This window comes from Aulonocara stuartgranti (genome assembly GCF_965226115.1).
Source record: "Aulonocara stuartgranti genome assembly, chromosome: 4".
In the NCBI taxonomy this organism is placed as follows: domain Eukaryota; kingdom Metazoa; phylum Chordata; class Actinopteri; order Cichliformes; family Cichlidae; genus Aulonocara; species Aulonocara stuartgranti.
The window spans coordinates 21,754,929-21,772,242 of NC_138942.1; the positions used below are offsets into that span (position 1 = coordinate 21,754,929).

Below are 17,314 nucleotides of genomic sequence, written 5' to 3' on the forward strand. Positions count from 1 at the left end.
TAGTATAGAGGAACCTTTACTGTCTATAGAAGGGACATGCACCATCAGGCAGGAAGAACTAGCTCCCTCCTGTCACATGGTAGCATTTAATAGGACACACCTCATGCAGAAGGTTAAAATATACAGTAGTGTGTCCTTTCCACAGCAGAGTTTTTGACTTGTTATAGAAGGAAAAGCACTGGTATTTTTATTAAACTGCATCAGTGTGGTATGTCTGACTTCAGACTTCAACCAATGAAAATATTAAAGCCAAGTGGCTTGCATATCAGATAGATAGATAGATAGATAGATAGATAGATGTAGTTTGCAAGGAGGAATTTCAGAAAATGTGTCCAATTTATCATCGTTAATCATTTTATCATCACACAGACTCATTCGGTCTTATTGCCATGTTATTTTATCACTTTGGTTTGTAGATGCTTTGTAGTTGCAGGCCTGCTCCAAGTCGAAGCCACCATTTCAAATTTAACAAGTCTCCAAGCATATTGCTCCCACTGCTGTTTTCCCAGCATGAATTTTAGCTAATTTAGCATTTCTTGTTCTAAATTTTCTAAATTTCTTTTTTTTTTTTTAAAAAAAGAGGAAGGCTTAATTTGATTTGCACACAGCCTTCGAGGTCTGTTGTCTTTTTATAGAGGAAAGTAATTCAATATTTTATGTGAACCCTGGGGCAGCTATTGTCAGGATTCAATCAATGGCATGACGATAAAGCGTGAGTTGGCACTCTTCTTTATTACAGGAAAGGGATGCAGCACAAAACATGTTTGTGGTTGTGTCATAAACGGGACGGCGATGTGGTGCTCGATGTCTCCTGTCGTTCATTCTTACATTAGACAGATTAGTTACTCGGCACAGCTTAGTAATCGATCCAAACAAGCAAAAAGATAAGTAACTGCTATAGTGTTTCCACTAAAGCATTTAAAAGAGTGTGTGTGTGTGGGGGGGGCAAAAACTCATATTGACCTCCACAGTTCAGTGACCAATTAGAGGGCAAAGAATGAAAATGTCAACTACAGCAGTCAGTGAGCCGAGGAAGCCCAGAGAAATAAATGCAGGTGTGATTCGAATGCAGATGAAAACAACACAACTTAAAGCAGAACCTTGACAGTCTGTTGCAAATGAGGGCAGAGCTCAGAAATTGCCCTAAATTGTAGCTAGATTGATGGTCTCTCTTGTAGCAGGGAAAAATCAATGTAACACGATATGAGAGATGGTATGAAACATCAGAGATAAATAGATGTGACTGTATCTATTTGTTTGTGGACATATTAATCAAGCCCAGCAGTATATCAAGTCAGAAAATGAATTTCAAACAGGCCAATATAAGATTAGCTAATCAGACAGGTCCACAACTCAAACGAAGGAGTTTTACTGTTTGTTTTTCAGCTTCCGTACATCACACTCAAACCAGGGCCGCGATTTAGACGCACAGTTGTTTTGAGACCAACAATCCCGGGCAAAGTTTTCCTGCCAGTGTATCAAGCCTCCGGAAAATAATGTGGCGCACTAATCTGGAGCTCTCCTTTTCAATTAGTGGGAAGGTCAAGATTGTCAGAAGGAAGCAAATGAAACACGGCTTAGGTTTTAATGAGGCTCCACACTACAGTGAGAGCCTACAACCTTATGCCTGATAAGGTTTTCTCTTTTATTATCGAGTTCAACAAGAAAGAAATCCATTTTAGCTGAAGCCTGTGGTGGATAAAGAGAACTGGTTGAGCGATAAGTGGTTTTCACCTTATTTTTTATTATTTTATTTTTCGCTTTGTATTTTAGGCACTATTATCAGCTGACCTTGGCTTCTCTTAATGCATCAACTTTGTTAGCTCTTGCAAATAGACTCAGAGGAGTGTGTTGACATGGGTAAGCGGTGCATGAATCACTATTTTGCAAAGCACAACCTCCCTACCTTTTGTAATTTATTTATTTTTTTCTATTCATGAGATGTAAATACAGAAAAAAAAGACAGCCTCAAAGTCATCCCCGTGTTGCCTATTTCCATGTCTGAGTCTGGAAAAGCTGAGAAAAGATCGTTCATTATCATGTACATATTCCCAGTGAAGGCTGGGATGCTAATATCGGTAACAAGTCTGAGGACTATTTCAGCAGCATATTATGAATGCAGCCCTCCTCCTGCCTGCCTGCTGTGCTCGCCAAAGAATAAAGTGTTCTAGTCTTCTAGGTTGCGGTCTTATTCCAGACTGATTTTAATTTGACTCTTACTTCAGACAAGTCCAATCTCCGCCGTGGTGGGAAAGCACATTCAATCAGCCGCTTATGAGGCAGGTTAGAGAGAGAATGTGAAATGTCTTAGGGAAATAAAAGGGGGATTGAGTCTTCATTTGTGCCTATGGGGAGGCAAATTCCAGATAACTTTGCTGGAGACTTATCTGGGATGTTCAGCAGCGCAACAAGCGAATAAGTAATAAGAAGTCAAAGTGCAGGTGCATTTATCAGTTCTTTCGTCAAAACTGGTGAGGAAGAGAGATAATATATAATATATTGGACAATACATTTGATCCTAAGACATCTCTTCTAGCACAGAGAGAGATTCCCATTTTTTGTGAGTAGCTTGAAATCTTTCAAAACATTTCAGGTTTCTTACAATTACAACTTAGAATAGATATTCAGGACATCTCTAATCTTTCTTCATTTTATCAGATGTTATAAAGTCAAAATTCATTCAGTTTACAACAAATATATGCAGAAGAAATGTTCCCATCTCCTCCCCCTGCCCACTTTTAACATTACACTGTACCTAGTAAACATCAGCATGTGAGCACACAGGACGAGCTGTAATGATTAATCAGCCGAGTGATTTGTGGCTTCAGGTCAGCCAGGACACCCTCAGAAGGTGGCGTCAGGTCAACCAAACAGGTGGCCACATTATGAGGTTATGCATTATCGAGTATTTCATTTGCTTATGAAATTTTACATATGTAGACATTTTCAAGCCAATGTGAGCCAGTAAAATAATTTGGCCTTAAAATATATAACAGTTATATTAACAAAAACATTTTTTACGAGAAAATTAGGCACATCAAGATACAGAAGTGTTATTCTGTGTGTGGAAAATGTGGGTTTTGGGAGGTTGTTAGAGAAGGCTGAATAATTCACTAAACAAGCTTCAGGCTAAGTCGGTGAACTTTCTCTGTCTAACAGCACCGGCATGGCAGCAGGAAGTCAGGATGCTGGTAAATCAGCCTCAAAAAGAAAAAACTCCACGTACCTGACTGTGCCGGGATAAACACCAACATGACACGAGTTTGCAACCAAGAAGACAAAAAAAAGAAATAATAATAATAACGCAGGAAAATTCAATTAAGCTTTAGCTGGAAGCATCTGATAAGTTTATGGAAATTAAAGTTTTATGTAAATCAGTAGTCTGCCTGGCCCAGTGCCAGATCACAAGAGGCTGCACTTTATTGCATTTAAATTAGCTGCCTGAGAAAACTAAGCAGCTCCGCCTAACAAGCCCAAAAAACATTACATGAAATCTAGGGAGTGTGCTGCAGATTTTCAAAAAAGAGGTTTCATACCAGCTTCTCATTCCTAAAACCTCACCGTTTGCTCGAAGAGCAATAACAATCTCGATGATAAATCAAAGATATTGCTTCAGCACAGCTTTGCCAGCGCAGGTGCTGTTCGAAACACTTGGTGCAAGACACTCCAGAGACATCGATTATTATTGTTTTACAATTCTGAACAATTCTCCCTTCAATTTCATAGACAACCAAATGAAGACTGTGAGTTAAACTCCAAGCGGAAAGGCCGCTGCAGATTTGAGAGCAGCTCCAGCAGACTGCACTGACACCTTGTGGACAACAGAAGCAAGGACAGAAGCTCATGTGTGCTTTTTTAAAATTTAATCTAAGAATATATAAACGCTACTGTGTGTGAGTCATCTCCTTTTTTTCATTTTATGCATTGTCGTATTGCAAGGATATAAGACGAAAGTGCATTTTCATCAGGTATTTGCATTATTAATGTACTCCGGTAGAAACAAAAATCAGTCTTCAGTGACACAGCTCATATTTGAAAAACAAAATTCTCTTTGAAGGCACCAGTGGATACAAGTGAGCTTTGGTCATCGCTGCATCTGGACGTCCGCTTAACAGACGCTACCTTGAAATGGTAGAGGATGTTGTGGTTCCACTGAGCTGTGAGAAGCCACTGTGACAAGACTCGAGACTGGTCATGGAACCCCTAAAAAAACAAACAAACAAAAACAAATCGACAAACAACATTATCTTAACTTGAAAACGTAGTTACACCCAATCAAATACTAATCAATTATTCTAATCACTGCGGCAAATAAAAGGCAGCTTGCGCACAAGCATAAGGAACAAACAGTTTGCATAAATGTCCCTGTATATATATTTAAAGTCTTACATAAGACCCATGCAGTGAAAAAGAGCCTCAGTATAGCATCAAAAAAATAAAAATACCAAACTGACCTGAAGTCACAGGAGGCAAGGACCTCGGTGTAGTACATGATTTTACACTTGTGGGAGGAAACCTGCAGAGAGGCCAGCACATCATCCACTCGAGGCATGCTGGAGGCTGCGCAGGCTGCGGAGCTTAGGAAACGCCACTGGAGGATGTAGAAGCCGGGCCAGCGTGTTATGTGGGAGCCCTGTTTCAAACCAGAGAAATCTGCAGGATCAATTTGTGTTCGCTGTGACGGAGGATTAAGCACTTAAGACGGCGAACGGGGACAAAGGAAGGTTGTCTGAGACTGTTAAACAAAGACAGATCAAAAGAGCTTTTTATGTCCTCTCTCACCTGCACACTCTCTCCCTCCCTACACATGAGGGCTTTCTCCACCGTGCTGTAGTCCTGGCCTAGTACCCAGCTCTTGTCTATAAGCTGTGGATTAACAGCCCCTAGGGAAGCGATACCATGAGTTTCCTTTCTGGGAGGCTGAGGGGCTCTCCTGGAGTGGTAGATGTTAAATACCACATCTCCTTTAGACACATCAAAGTCCCATGTGATGACAGAGGAGGCCTCTGTGATCTCTATCAGCAGCTGTAGAAAGATGTAAGAAGATTAGAAACACAGGTCTGAAGACTGCAATTCATTAATCACGCTATATATTTTAAGCATGCAATGCATAGTTGTTCCAGTAAGTGGCACTATTACACAATGCATAAACTCTATTAAACGCAAAGAAATGTCGCCTTTCTTGCCCTGTTGTTAACTCTTATTGTCATAAAACTGGAGGCAAAGCATAAAAGTTGAGACTGCACCTCGTATGGAGCCCCCTTGTAGATACTGGCACTTTTATAGATGGAATCAGTCAACAGGCGGTTTTCTTCACTCTCTAATTCTTCTGCTGTTCTGTACAGAAATTTGGGAACCATTCCTCCTTCAGGAATGTCACACTGAAGAAGAAGAAATAAATGTGATTAAAGCAGAACGCTTACTAATATATATCAAAATATATGTAGACATACTAGCTTGTTTTACAAAAAGCATAGTGTAATAAAGTAATATCTTATGTAATAAGTTTTACTGCAATTCATATGCCATGAACTTAGATATGCAGGTTCAGTTAAAGGATAACCTTTCTCAGTATGAAATGCCATTTTATAGTTCCAACTAGATACAGCTCTTTCACTTTCACGTTTGCAGCTGAGCAACAACTTGTTGAGTGCTCACAGAACTGACTGAACTGTCACAGAATTCAAACACGCGAGTCCTCCTGTAAGGACATCGTGATGTGCCCCAGATGCAATTTTTTTCCTTTATGTCAACAAAAAAAGGAAAGAAAACTGAGCCAGCTGAGCTGAGGCAGATACTGTACCCACTAGCCAGTGAGCACAGTATGTTCTGGTCCTATCTGACAACCTGCAGCTCAAAAATCTATACAGGCCTCCAATATATCATTTCTTCATAACAAAACAACACAGGGTCAAGGGCCTGAAGTGCAAGGTGATGTTCACTGGATTTGTAGAGAAATGTCTACCCAGATGTAGCTATGCTAAACTGGTACATGCTGGTGAAACCACATACTGCAGGTATGATATGCATATTTCTGGCTGGGCTGAGACTGACTTTCACAGGTATGGTCAATAAGCTGAAGACTTAACCTCACCATGCAGTCTCCTTGCAGGAAGTCAGGGATAATTTCTCTGTCAATGTAGTCTACCAAACCTCCTGGACCCTGGTAGTCGTTTCCAGCATAAACAAGGAACTTCTTACGAGTGTTTTCATCAATAAGGGGGCTGACCTGGCGGTGAGACCGAGAGAGCATGCAGGAAAGGGCAAAGTCACTTATTATGGACTGTGAAAGCCAATCCATAATCAATGAATAATTCAAGCATGAAAAATGCACATGTTAGCTGGTTGATGGTGTTAGGTAAGGTAAGGTAAGGTAACTTTATTTATACCTAAAGGCAAGGTAAATTTGCTTTACAGAAAAATGACAGCATTTGACATCCCTTTAAAAACACACATACCTAGTAAATATATAAAACTCACTGTGACACATACTTTAATATTTGGTTGATGGTGTTACTAAGCATCCATAGTATTTTATATTGACATCATCATCCCAGTAGCTCATTCTCTTTCTGTAATTTCTTGCAATCCTGCCACCCATGCTACTGCATACAGCAAAGATTAAATGTGCCCCTATGGGTTTTAGTTTTACAGTCATCTTTCCTGGTCCATAAATAGATTTTTCTTTGTTTATTAGTTGCTCATTTTTCCAGCATGGCTGGACTGCACTTAGCTATTTATAATCTCTGCATCTGTATTCTACAGCTTTATGAATTCTTCCATATTCAGGTGATGCAGTCAGTTTATTCTCACCAGGGTCCACAGCACAGGGAAAACTCTCGGTGCCCGCAGTATGAGCAGGCGACCCAAAGTTTCAGGGTAATTGGCCTCAACAATTTCGATGATTCTCAACAGCGCCTTAATGCCAGGTCGCCACAGATGACGCATGTTTAGACCGTCCAGATCCACCAGGCAAGTCCAAGAACTAGCGACACATAAAAACAGACATCGCATTGTTTTGGTTAAAGTGCACTGCTGATTTCTCATTAACCAATGGGACACGAGCAGGATTAAACTAAATACGATTTAGGCACCTAATAGGTTGTCCAAAAACTCTGGTGTTTTCCTCACAGCGCCTCAGTCCCTCCTCATTAATGGAAAGCACCTGCAACATTGTCACAGTTAAGAGCCAACTTCATTTAGAATATCTTCACTTTTTGCTTTGTTTCCATGTAAATTAAGTCATAAATTATGTCACCTGTCTCAGCAGCGCCTCCTCACCCAAGGCTCGTACTAAACCTTTAGTGTCCATTTGACCCAGACGCAAAATGTACAGAGGACGGCCATCTGAATGAGAAGGAAACACAGTGAACAATCACAAACTGCACTGCACACTTCCACCTGTAAACAAAGCTGGTGTTTACCGCTCTAGAAAGGGTATCGGTTTAGCATGTAAACACTCAAGGGGAACATCCTGTGTTCAAGTCTTAACTGTGATCAGTTGGATCAGCTGAGCTGTTAAAAGCAATGAAACCTTTTCCAAACATGGGAGTGAAGACATATGGTGTTCAGACTTTGCAGTCAATAATTAACAGGCTGTTTGAGAACTATATAAACAAAAGCTTAAATCCCTGTGGCTTTTAAGATTAGCTGATAAAATTTCCCTCTGCCTGGAGTAAAAAAGCCTCACAATAATGGCAATATCAACCAGCATCGCTCACTCAGTACCTTTGTCGTGGTGGTGCCAGCCTCCAGAGTAATAATCCTGGAGCAGTTGAGGGCGCTTCCATGTGTCTAACAGGAAATCCACCTGATGCTGTCTCCTCCAGGTCAGTGACTGGCAGAGGAACTCCCTGGCCTTGTCGAGGTTGAAATCTCTGGCCCTGAGGAAGCGTAGCACATGCTGATCCTTTGGAATCTGTACATGAGAGGTGCATCGTTAAAGATGCTGATGAATCCAAAGCATTTTTTAATACTCTGCTGGTGAAAATCTTTGCAAATTGCATGTAGTGCAGTGAAAAAGAAATTGCGCCCTAAACTGAATAACTGGTTTGCTTCGTTTGCAAAAAGGTCCTGAAACAGCAAAGGAGCCCCAGACCATTACACTACCACCACCATGTCTGACTCTTGGTTTCATGTTCTAATTATTAAATGCTGTGTTAGTTTTATGCCGATGCAAAGGGACTCAAACCTTCCATAATGTTCATCGTTTGTCTCTTTCTTATTGTTGAACCATGAACTTTGAGCTTATTTGAGATAAGTGAGGCCCGGAGGTCTTAAGATGTTGTTCTGGGTTCTTTTGCGATCTCATGGAAGAGTTGTTGATGCACTCTTGGTGAAATTTTGGCAGGCCATCTGCTCCTGGGAAGGTTCACTACTGTTCCAAATTTTCTCCATTTGTGGATAATGGCTTTCATTGTGGTTGACTGGAGTCCTAAATCCTTAGAATTGGCTTTGTAACCCTTTGCAGACGATGGCAATGACTTTTTTGCACGGGGCCAGGGAGGTTTGAATGACCTTTTTTCCTTAAATAAATAAAACAATAATTTAAAAAATGCCTTTTGTATTTACTGGGGTTACCTGTATTAAACCTATATTAAAATTTGCTGGATGATCTGATAAACATGATAAATATGCAAAAAACTAAGAAAACAAGAAGGGTGCAAATACTTTTTCACAGCACTGTATGTCTCTGAGCATCAAAACTGAGCTAGAGTAAGAGTGGAAGCAAGAGGGAAATAACAGGTTGCGTGAGTGTCTTAGAAATAAAGGCATACTGTATATCGCAGCATCAACTGTTCACTAATGAAAGAAACTGTGTTTGTTTATTTGTGACCTTGCCCTTGTGGGTTTCCTGCAGCCATTGACGCAGCCGAATAAGACAGCTCTCCTGCAGAGGCGTTAAATCACCTAGGTAATGTCTGATGTAGTCAGCATCCAACTTGTCTACAGGCCAAAACACAATAACAGCATAATGTTACACAATATTGCATCCAACAGACTGAAGACTATGGTGCAATTTCAGCGTTTTTGAAAATAATTAGACACGGTGAGTTTTGCAGGTTTTTATCAAACACTTAAAATGTTGCTTCTGTTTGTTTGAGGTTTTTTGGCAGTGCAGTTATAGGAGGATTCCTGCACTGCTGTATAAATCACCCACTGATCTATTTCCCACACTTTTAATATCTCAGTTGGTAAATTCACTCTATGTATTGTTATCTTTTGACATTTATATTAAACCTTTGCTGGGATTAGCGAGCACACACTGACCATCAGGCGAACCGGTCACTAGCTCTGCAGAACATGATGAGTCTTTACAGTGCAGCCCGTCCTTGGCACTGTTCACTGGGATGGCTCTGGCAGCAGAGGGGGGCAGCAGCTGGTGCCTCCAAGTGACTGTCCCAGAGTCAACAGTGGAGGTCCAACGAGGTATATAAGTGACTCCTTCTTTCTCCAGCTCTCTGAGGTAGTACTCAATAATTTCTTTACCCTTCATCAGTTGAAAGAAATGAAAGACTGAATTAATTTTGACAGTTAGGGAAGCATCTGGACCAAGACGTGAAGGCAAATGAAGTAAAATATGCAAACCTTTTTAATGCTACTAGCATATTGCTTCATCGCTATCTTCTCTGCGGTGCTTTCAAAACCAAAAAAGGACTTAATATCCAGACTAGCCGACTGTTCGAAGCAAGTCCAGCTCTCATTCTCTGGATGAACCTGTGGAAGAGGACACGCATATGAATTTGAACTTGAACCAAACTGTTCGACCAAACTCTTTGTTATGTAAACAAAGCACAAGCTGAGGTTTAATACAAAATATTACATCAGTGCATACATGGTTACATATCTCGTCATCACAATTTTAACTGCCTTTTAAGTAAATGGTAGGTTCTGGTGCCAGGTACTGCACATACACTCACAAGCCACTTCATTAGGTACGCCTTTTCAACTGCTTGTTATTGTAAATATCTAATCAGCTAATCACTTAGTAGCAACTCAGTGCATACAGGCATGCAGACATGGTCAACACAATCTACTAAAGCTGAAAACTGAGCGTCTGAATGAGGAAGAAAATTGGTGCCAGATGGGTTGGATTATTGCTGTTGTCCATCTCTTTATGACTACAGCGTAACACATCATTTCAGAAAGCTCAGATCATGCCAAACTGGTTTCTTGAACATCACAATGAGTTCACCGAACTCAAACGGTTTCCACAATCGGCAGATCTCAATCCAATTGAGCACCTATGCAACTATGTGATGCTATTATGTTAACATGAACCAAAATTGATTGAATTTGTGCCACGAAGAGTTAAAGAAGATGAAAAGGCAGCTGTAGCAAGGTATACCTAATGAAGTGGCTGGTTCAGTAATTGCAAAATTACTGTCATACAAAATTCTTACTTTCTTCTGTGCAGACTGCCACATGATACAGAGCAGACATCAAAAAATTGTGCGAAGCATCTTTTAACAGGGAGAGCAGTATTATAGTAACTCTGACTGAGACAACAGCAGCTTTAAAGACACCTGGTGACACTAGCTCTTTAGTGCCTTGAGCACACTATGGGAGGATCACCTAAGATGAATAATTCATGCACCACATATTGCATTGCCTTTAGCAGGGACTCTGTACCATCCGGCAAGCACTAGGCGTTGTAAAAGTTTATATAAAAACAAAGAAATAAACCTCCTACACGCTGCCACATTCTAAGCACCTGATTACCACGTTTGACTCTCAGACTCACCGTGTAGCTGCACCTCTCACGGACAATGACTCTGTTAGAAAAAGTCTCATTGTGAACCTCAATACGGAGCGTCCTGTCTCTGCGGTTCAGAGAGTTTTTTTGGATGAAGTACAGATAATCCACGCCGGCGATCTACATGCAGAAGAAACAAAACATGCTACATTTACAGTTACTGCAAAAAGTCACATCTTTTATCCTCCAATAACATGTGCAAGGCTGAAATGCATCATTTACAAGTATTTCACTAAATAAAGAGCATCTGGTTTTTGTACTTCACAAAAGAAAGATCACATCATAGTAACCAATTCCTTTGCTTTACCGCCCTCATCCCCTATAAGGTCAGAGTGGAAGTACCCGTTTGAGAAGTCGTGGGGCTTCGATGTCGATCGTACAGCGCCTCTCAGTCACCAGCACGCATCCATCATCACTTTGGCTCTCACTTATGATCTCGCTGTCCACAAACATTGGAATCAATGGACACTTTGGGAACCGTCTCACGTAGGCCTGAAAGACATTTATATAGAAAAATTGATTGATTGGGTTTATTATTATGTTGTCTGTATTAATGGCTTGCCTGGGTCCATTCAGTTTGTTCCACTGGGAGCTCTGCCTCAGTGAGGTAGCTCACTGTTAGGAAGGGAAAGCTGCTTATAGAAAACTATAATCACAAAGGCTGACTGAATAGATTTATAGCACTGAACTACTGTGTCAGGTTAGGGTGCTTTTTTCTGTAGTTAGCAACTTTAGTTTATGTAAATGCCTATTAAAATGTTGTGTTTTGCAGACACCAACAGCCTGCAGCATTTACAAGCAGTAATTGCCACGTGTTTTAAAGACCAAAGCATGTGACCATCTGCCCTCGCCACTATCACCAGGGCTACCTGTATGCATTTACTGAGCTGCCAGGCAGGCGTTTCAAGATCTGCAGTAAAAGATGTTACTTAACAAGGGGCAGTGCAGCTTCTGATAGCAAACTATTGACAACTAAGCAAAAGCAGGGGATGAACTAGACCTTTATGATACGGACAGCTGCCTGTGTAATGGCGCGGATAGAGGGATAAGCATTTTACCATGGGATAGAAAAGTGCCGTCAATGTCTTGAGGAACTGCGTTAAGCAGTAAAATCACTAAGTCAGCCAAGACTTAAGATTTTAAAAGTTTAAAAAGCTAAACTCTCAAAATCACACACACACAGACAACCTCGCACATCCTGCACGCATCAATACAGCACAGCGTATGAACAATCCAATCAACAGGATGAAATTATTCACTAAGAAAATTATTGGGAAATGTTTCTGTGCTAATTAAGCAGCAATGACTGGCGCTGTGCAACAGGCAAACTAACAAAAACAGTATGTTTCACTGATTGCAGACAAATTGAAAGCTCTGTTCTGCCTATTCCCCCTTCAGCATTATGAGCATAACCACATAATGGAGGCACAAAATATTTAATAATATATATAAAAGGGGGGGGGGGGGGGGAGAACATGGGTTTCTAGTGTTTTAGGCAAAGCAAGCCTTGAGGACTTTGTGTAAGCCAAACGTCAGACAGACAGCACTTTTCAGCTCATTCAAATCATGTTTTACTCTTCTGCCGATATTGATCAAATGCATTTCTACAAGTGTCGTGCGTTTACAGGCACCTAGCTCTGTTACATAAAGGCCCCGGAGAGTCATTAAGAAATGTCATGACAGGAACAACAATGGTGTCAAGGTTAAACATTCAGTAATATCCAGGACACTGATTAGCACTGTTAGCCTGAACAACAGCTGTCAGTAGCATTGAGGGAGCTAATGAGAAGCTCTGAGGTAAATGGGAGCAGAAGAGGATGTTAGCTGTTCATTTGGATTCTCCTCTTTAAGCTGTCGCAGGCTTCTTTCTCTTCTTAAAGGAGCTGTTATTTAGCTTTCACAAAGGGCTTATTTTGAGAGTCTTTTCAATAACCTGCAGTGACGCAGGAAGAATTTCAGACCTGCAAATGTTCCATGGGGAAGCATCAAATGGCTTTGGTGTAGGTGTTATCCACACTGTCTATTGTGTTAACTCTGTATAGCAGCTGCACGGCAAACTGTAACCGCTGCAGCATCGCAGTCTCTACAACCCTTCATCAAGGATGTTGTGCAACACTTTGGCTTAATGTGTAACTTAAGAGAAAACACCAAGAGCAGACCGCACAGGTGACGGTGCCCCTCACGGGAATCCGTATTTATTTTTCTTTTGTCCTACTTTTGCTTTGCCTGGTGTTCTTGTGCTTATGGTTTTAGCCCAAAACTGCAATTTGCAGTGATGGGAAAGCAATGCATCGGTATCATAACAAAAAATATTCCATTTAAAGAAAAGCCAGCTTATAGCATGGAATTTTAATGGATTTTTCCCCTGTGTAACTATTGAATACTGTTGGAATAATGGAAAGTGAGTTATATAAATATAGCTGCAAAGTTTTCTGCTGACAAACTCTCTTTTTCTTAGCGTTGCATTTTGTTTGCTTTCTAAAGGATAAGAGAACTGGTCAGCGAGGCACTTACATAACTTACAGCTGTTCTAAAAAACCATCCTACAAAACAACTCGAGAACTCCCGACCTCTGCCCAGGCAGCACATGATAAGAAAACAACAACCACGCTGAATGACTTACAGACACCTCAAATACACACTCACCAGCCACTTCATTAGTTACACCTCACTAGCACTGGGTTGCACGCTCTTTTGCATTCAGAACTAACATTATTTCTGAGACGCTGGAAACATTCCTCTGAGATTTTGGTCCATATGGACATGACACCATTACACAGTTGCTGAAGATTTGCTGATTTCACATCTTTGTGGTGAATTTCCCAAAGGTGCAATCTATTGGACTGAGATCTGGTACCTGAGGCGGCCAGTTGAGTACAGTGAACTGTGGTCATACAGCTTTGGACATGGTCAGCAACAATACTCAGGTCGGCTGTGGTGTTTAGACAATATTCAGCTGGTACTAAAGGGGTCAAAGCGTGTCATGGAAATATCCCACAATCATTACACCACCAGCAGCCTGAACCGCTGATACAAGGCAGAATGGATCCATGATTTCAAGCTGTTTACAGCAAATTCTGACCTCACCATCTGAATGTTGCAGAAGAACTCAAGACTTATCAGACCAGGCAATGTTTTCCAATCTTCTGTTGTCAAATATTGGTGAGCTTCAGTTTCCTGTTTTTGGCTATTTGGAGCAGCGCTCGGTGCGCTTCTTCTCCATCTGTGCTGTGCACTCTGCTTACGTTGGCAGCCCAGTATCACAGCGTTATGTAAAAGACCATTTCACACTTTGCCTTTACAAATGAAATATACACACGTAGCACTTGCAGTAACCGCAGAGGGAGATACTTTATTTCAAGCCAACATGAAAATAATCATGGGAGGAAGCATTTAAACTGACATCATTAAGACATTTACATGTAAATATATACTAGCCACCTAGCTTAATCGTTTCTGGTTATTAAGGACCCTTGAATGTACTTCATGTGTTTTTGCTTACTACTGACTTCTTGGCTTTAAATATACTATCTCCCCCTGTCGGTAATGCAACCATTATCTTTTTTCCCTCTCCAAAGTTAGAAGTGGACAGGGTGTACCGGCGTGTTTATTACACGTTTTGCTGTGATACTGGGTTGACTTTGGCTGTAAGGAGTGGATCCTTTCAGCTCAAAGCAGTCTGGTTATTCTCCTCTGATTTCTGACATAAATAAGACAAAAAGTCTAAGAAATGTAATTCTAATGCAAAAACAAAAATCACAATAGATCAGCAGTTTACAAAATACCCCGAACAAGAACGATGCCACGTTCAAGGTTACTTAAATGACTTTCTCATTCTGATATATTCTTGATTAAACCCCACAACCTTTGCATTTGCCAGACTCTGTATAGATAAGAAATAACGAGATTGACCGAAATTTGTCCGTTTTTGATATTTGCGCCAAATGAGCAGTTAAACTGACGTACCAAGTGAAGTGGCTGACAGTGAAGCACTTTGGTCAATACTGTTGTTTTAATATGTGCTATATAAATAAATTTTGATTGATTGAGTGTCTATATCAGGGGTCGGCAACCCTTGGCACGTGGTGAAGGGTTAAGTGGTGGCACGGCATGCAGTGAAATAATCTGAGAAGGTGTATTTAAAAATAAATATCTAAGGCTGGGCCACCAATGCACATCACAAATTAGCTCACACAGAGCTAATGACAATACAGCTAATGGTCTTTTATGACAATTTGGACGGAAGACTTTGTGCAACAGAAAGATCGTGCTGTATGTGCCCTTTGCCTCGAGAGTGTTGTTTGCCGGACTTCCAGTGTTAAACGACAATTTGAGACGAAACATCAAAAAACCTTCAAGGATGAGGCAGAGAAAGTTGAATCAATTACACGTGCTGTGTCAAGATATGAGAAGCAAGCAAGTACTCTAAAAGTTTTTACAGCTGCAAAACATCTGGTACTGGAACTGAAGCAAGTTATCGTATTGTTAATGCAACGGTTGATATGGCACTTTTTTAGATGGCACTTGTCATCAAAAAGGTTGCCTACCCCTGGTTTTTGCATAACCATTCAACATCAAGGCCAGTTGCCAAACACTAAATGGCAAGTCTGGTTTTGAAAAAAGGAGTCTTTATTGTGCTGTGTGTTTTCATGCAAAAAGAAAGAAAAGCACCCTTCAAGTTATTGTATTTAAAGCAGCACGAGCAGGAAAGAAAAAATATGCAGCATTCCAGTAAAGTCAATAAACATGCAGTACAGACTGCAAGTAAGCAAATATCAAAAATGAGACAAATGACTATCTGAGGCAGACAAGGCTACGGACTATTTTCTGAAAGTGTCTGGTCTCTTTTACATTGCCACCTAACCATGGAATGAGCTGGAAAACTTTTGAAATCTAAAATTTATTTATTTTCATGAGAGGAAAAGCTGAACAGCATTTGGATTGCAAAAGGTCAGTGCCCTAGAGTGAAAAGCAGATTGCCAAACTTTGATCCCTAGTTTGTGTATAAAGGATATTTTGCAAATATGAAGCTCATATTCAATGCTGTGAGCTGGAAGGCTGCATATATACATACGCACACAATCTGTGAATTTAAAAGATTCCTCAATATAAGCACGTCACTTACCGCCATTATCAACTCAAACGGGTGCTTGTAGACCCGAACAGGGGACTGGTACTCCTGCACCATGGCTGAAGCTCAGTCAGCAGCAAACTCTGTTAAACTGCCACAGAGATATGACACGGCAGCTGTCAGTATAGATTAGTGGAAAGGGCACGTCTTCTTCTTCTTAAAAAAAGTCTACATAACATGAGCTGAGTAAAGGTCAATGAGGGGAGAAAGAGAGGACAGTGACATTCACATGACCATAATTAGGGTTGAAATATAAGCTGTGTGCTGCAGAAGGAGAATTTCAGAAAGTTTTTTTGGAACCAGTTGGGATGTTTTGATCCATAGAGAAAATGTCAAAGTTCAAAGTTTGTTACAATGTAATGACACATAAGCAAACACAGTGTCAAGCGGTTTCTATAGCGAAAAGAAAGACACTTTGACTTACAGAAATGTTTTCTTTCCGTGCCGGCAGGTTGGCTTACTGTAGCTGTCCAACTATATGAGGGTCCATGTCGTCAGCTGAGAGAAGAAAGCGAGCCTCTCGCCTACTTTCCTACAATGAAAACCGCAAAAGAAAAACATTTCCTACCCGTCACTTTGACCTTACGGCAGACTTTTGACTCCGCCCCCTTTCGGCCAAACAGGAAATCAACGTGATGTTTGAAAAAAAAAAGTCGTTTTGGTCGCACATTTTCAAGCAAAATTTCATCCGACACTGACAAACAAGAAATGAACAAAAGACTATAAATTCGTGATTTTTTTTTTTATCTGTCTAACATTATTGAATATTTTCTACCGCCTTTCTGGACTCGGACACAAACGTAGGAGGGCATATATACAAAGCTTTTTAAAGCTGTTGTTGTTGTACCTTACCAGACGACATGATAAACACGGAAAATGTTTTAAAAAATATGTCAAAAGTTTGTTAAACAAAAATAATGTGTATTGTTGTTTATTAGTTTGTTTATATTGTTGTTTATTAGAAAAATGACAAACTTCACATTTTTAATCTAAATTTGAAGTCAGAAATTAATGAAACAAAATATTTAAACGACTAAAACGAATTCTGTTCAGAAATGCATGTAAGTTGCTGGCATTTGTCATCTTAATAGAAAAATAATAAAGACAATAATAAAAACAATGGGCTTTACTTGTTTTTCTTCTTTTTTAAAACTAAATTGAAAAATTCATGGATAGCAATAATTATTAACATATAGTAACATACAGCACAGTAATAGCAGTAATTATATTTATAGAATTAAATGTGTTATTTTGATCAAACAGGTTGCACATATTGGTATGTTTATTTGCAAAAAAAAAGTGGCTCATTTCCCAGTATTGTTGATTTAGGTCACGATCCTTTCATTGGGTCAGAAAGACAAGAGGGGTCATGATTAGTTCTCTAATCTACAGGTGAAACTATATATATATATATAAATGTGTGTGTG

The 17,314-nt window shown here is 40.2% G+C and overlaps 1 protein-coding gene across 1 annotated transcript; it reads right to left on the bottom strand.

The window, feature by feature from the left end:
* Nucleotides 1-743: 743 nt before the first annotated feature.
* On the bottom strand, nucleotides 744-16,854 carry sec14l1 (SEC14-like lipid binding 1). The gene is made up of 16 exons (XM_082529606.1): nucleotides 16,312-16,854; nucleotides 15,882-15,978; nucleotides 11,099-11,248; nucleotides 10,745-10,876; nucleotides 9,589-9,717; nucleotides 9,271-9,490; nucleotides 8,837-8,946; nucleotides 7,729-7,918; nucleotides 7,259-7,347; nucleotides 7,095-7,165; nucleotides 6,814-6,985; nucleotides 6,095-6,229; nucleotides 5,247-5,381; nucleotides 4,783-5,025; nucleotides 4,455-4,633; nucleotides 744-4,203 (listed from the first exon to the last, which is right to left on the bottom strand). The coding sequence occupies exons 2-16, from the start codon at nucleotides 15,942-15,944 to the stop codon at nucleotides 4,119-4,121; spliced, it is 2,103 nt and encodes a 700-aa protein (XP_082385732.1). The 5' UTR covers nucleotides 15,945-15,978; nucleotides 16,312-16,854; the 3' UTR covers nucleotides 744-4,118.
* Nucleotides 16,855-17,314: the final 460 nt, after the last annotated feature.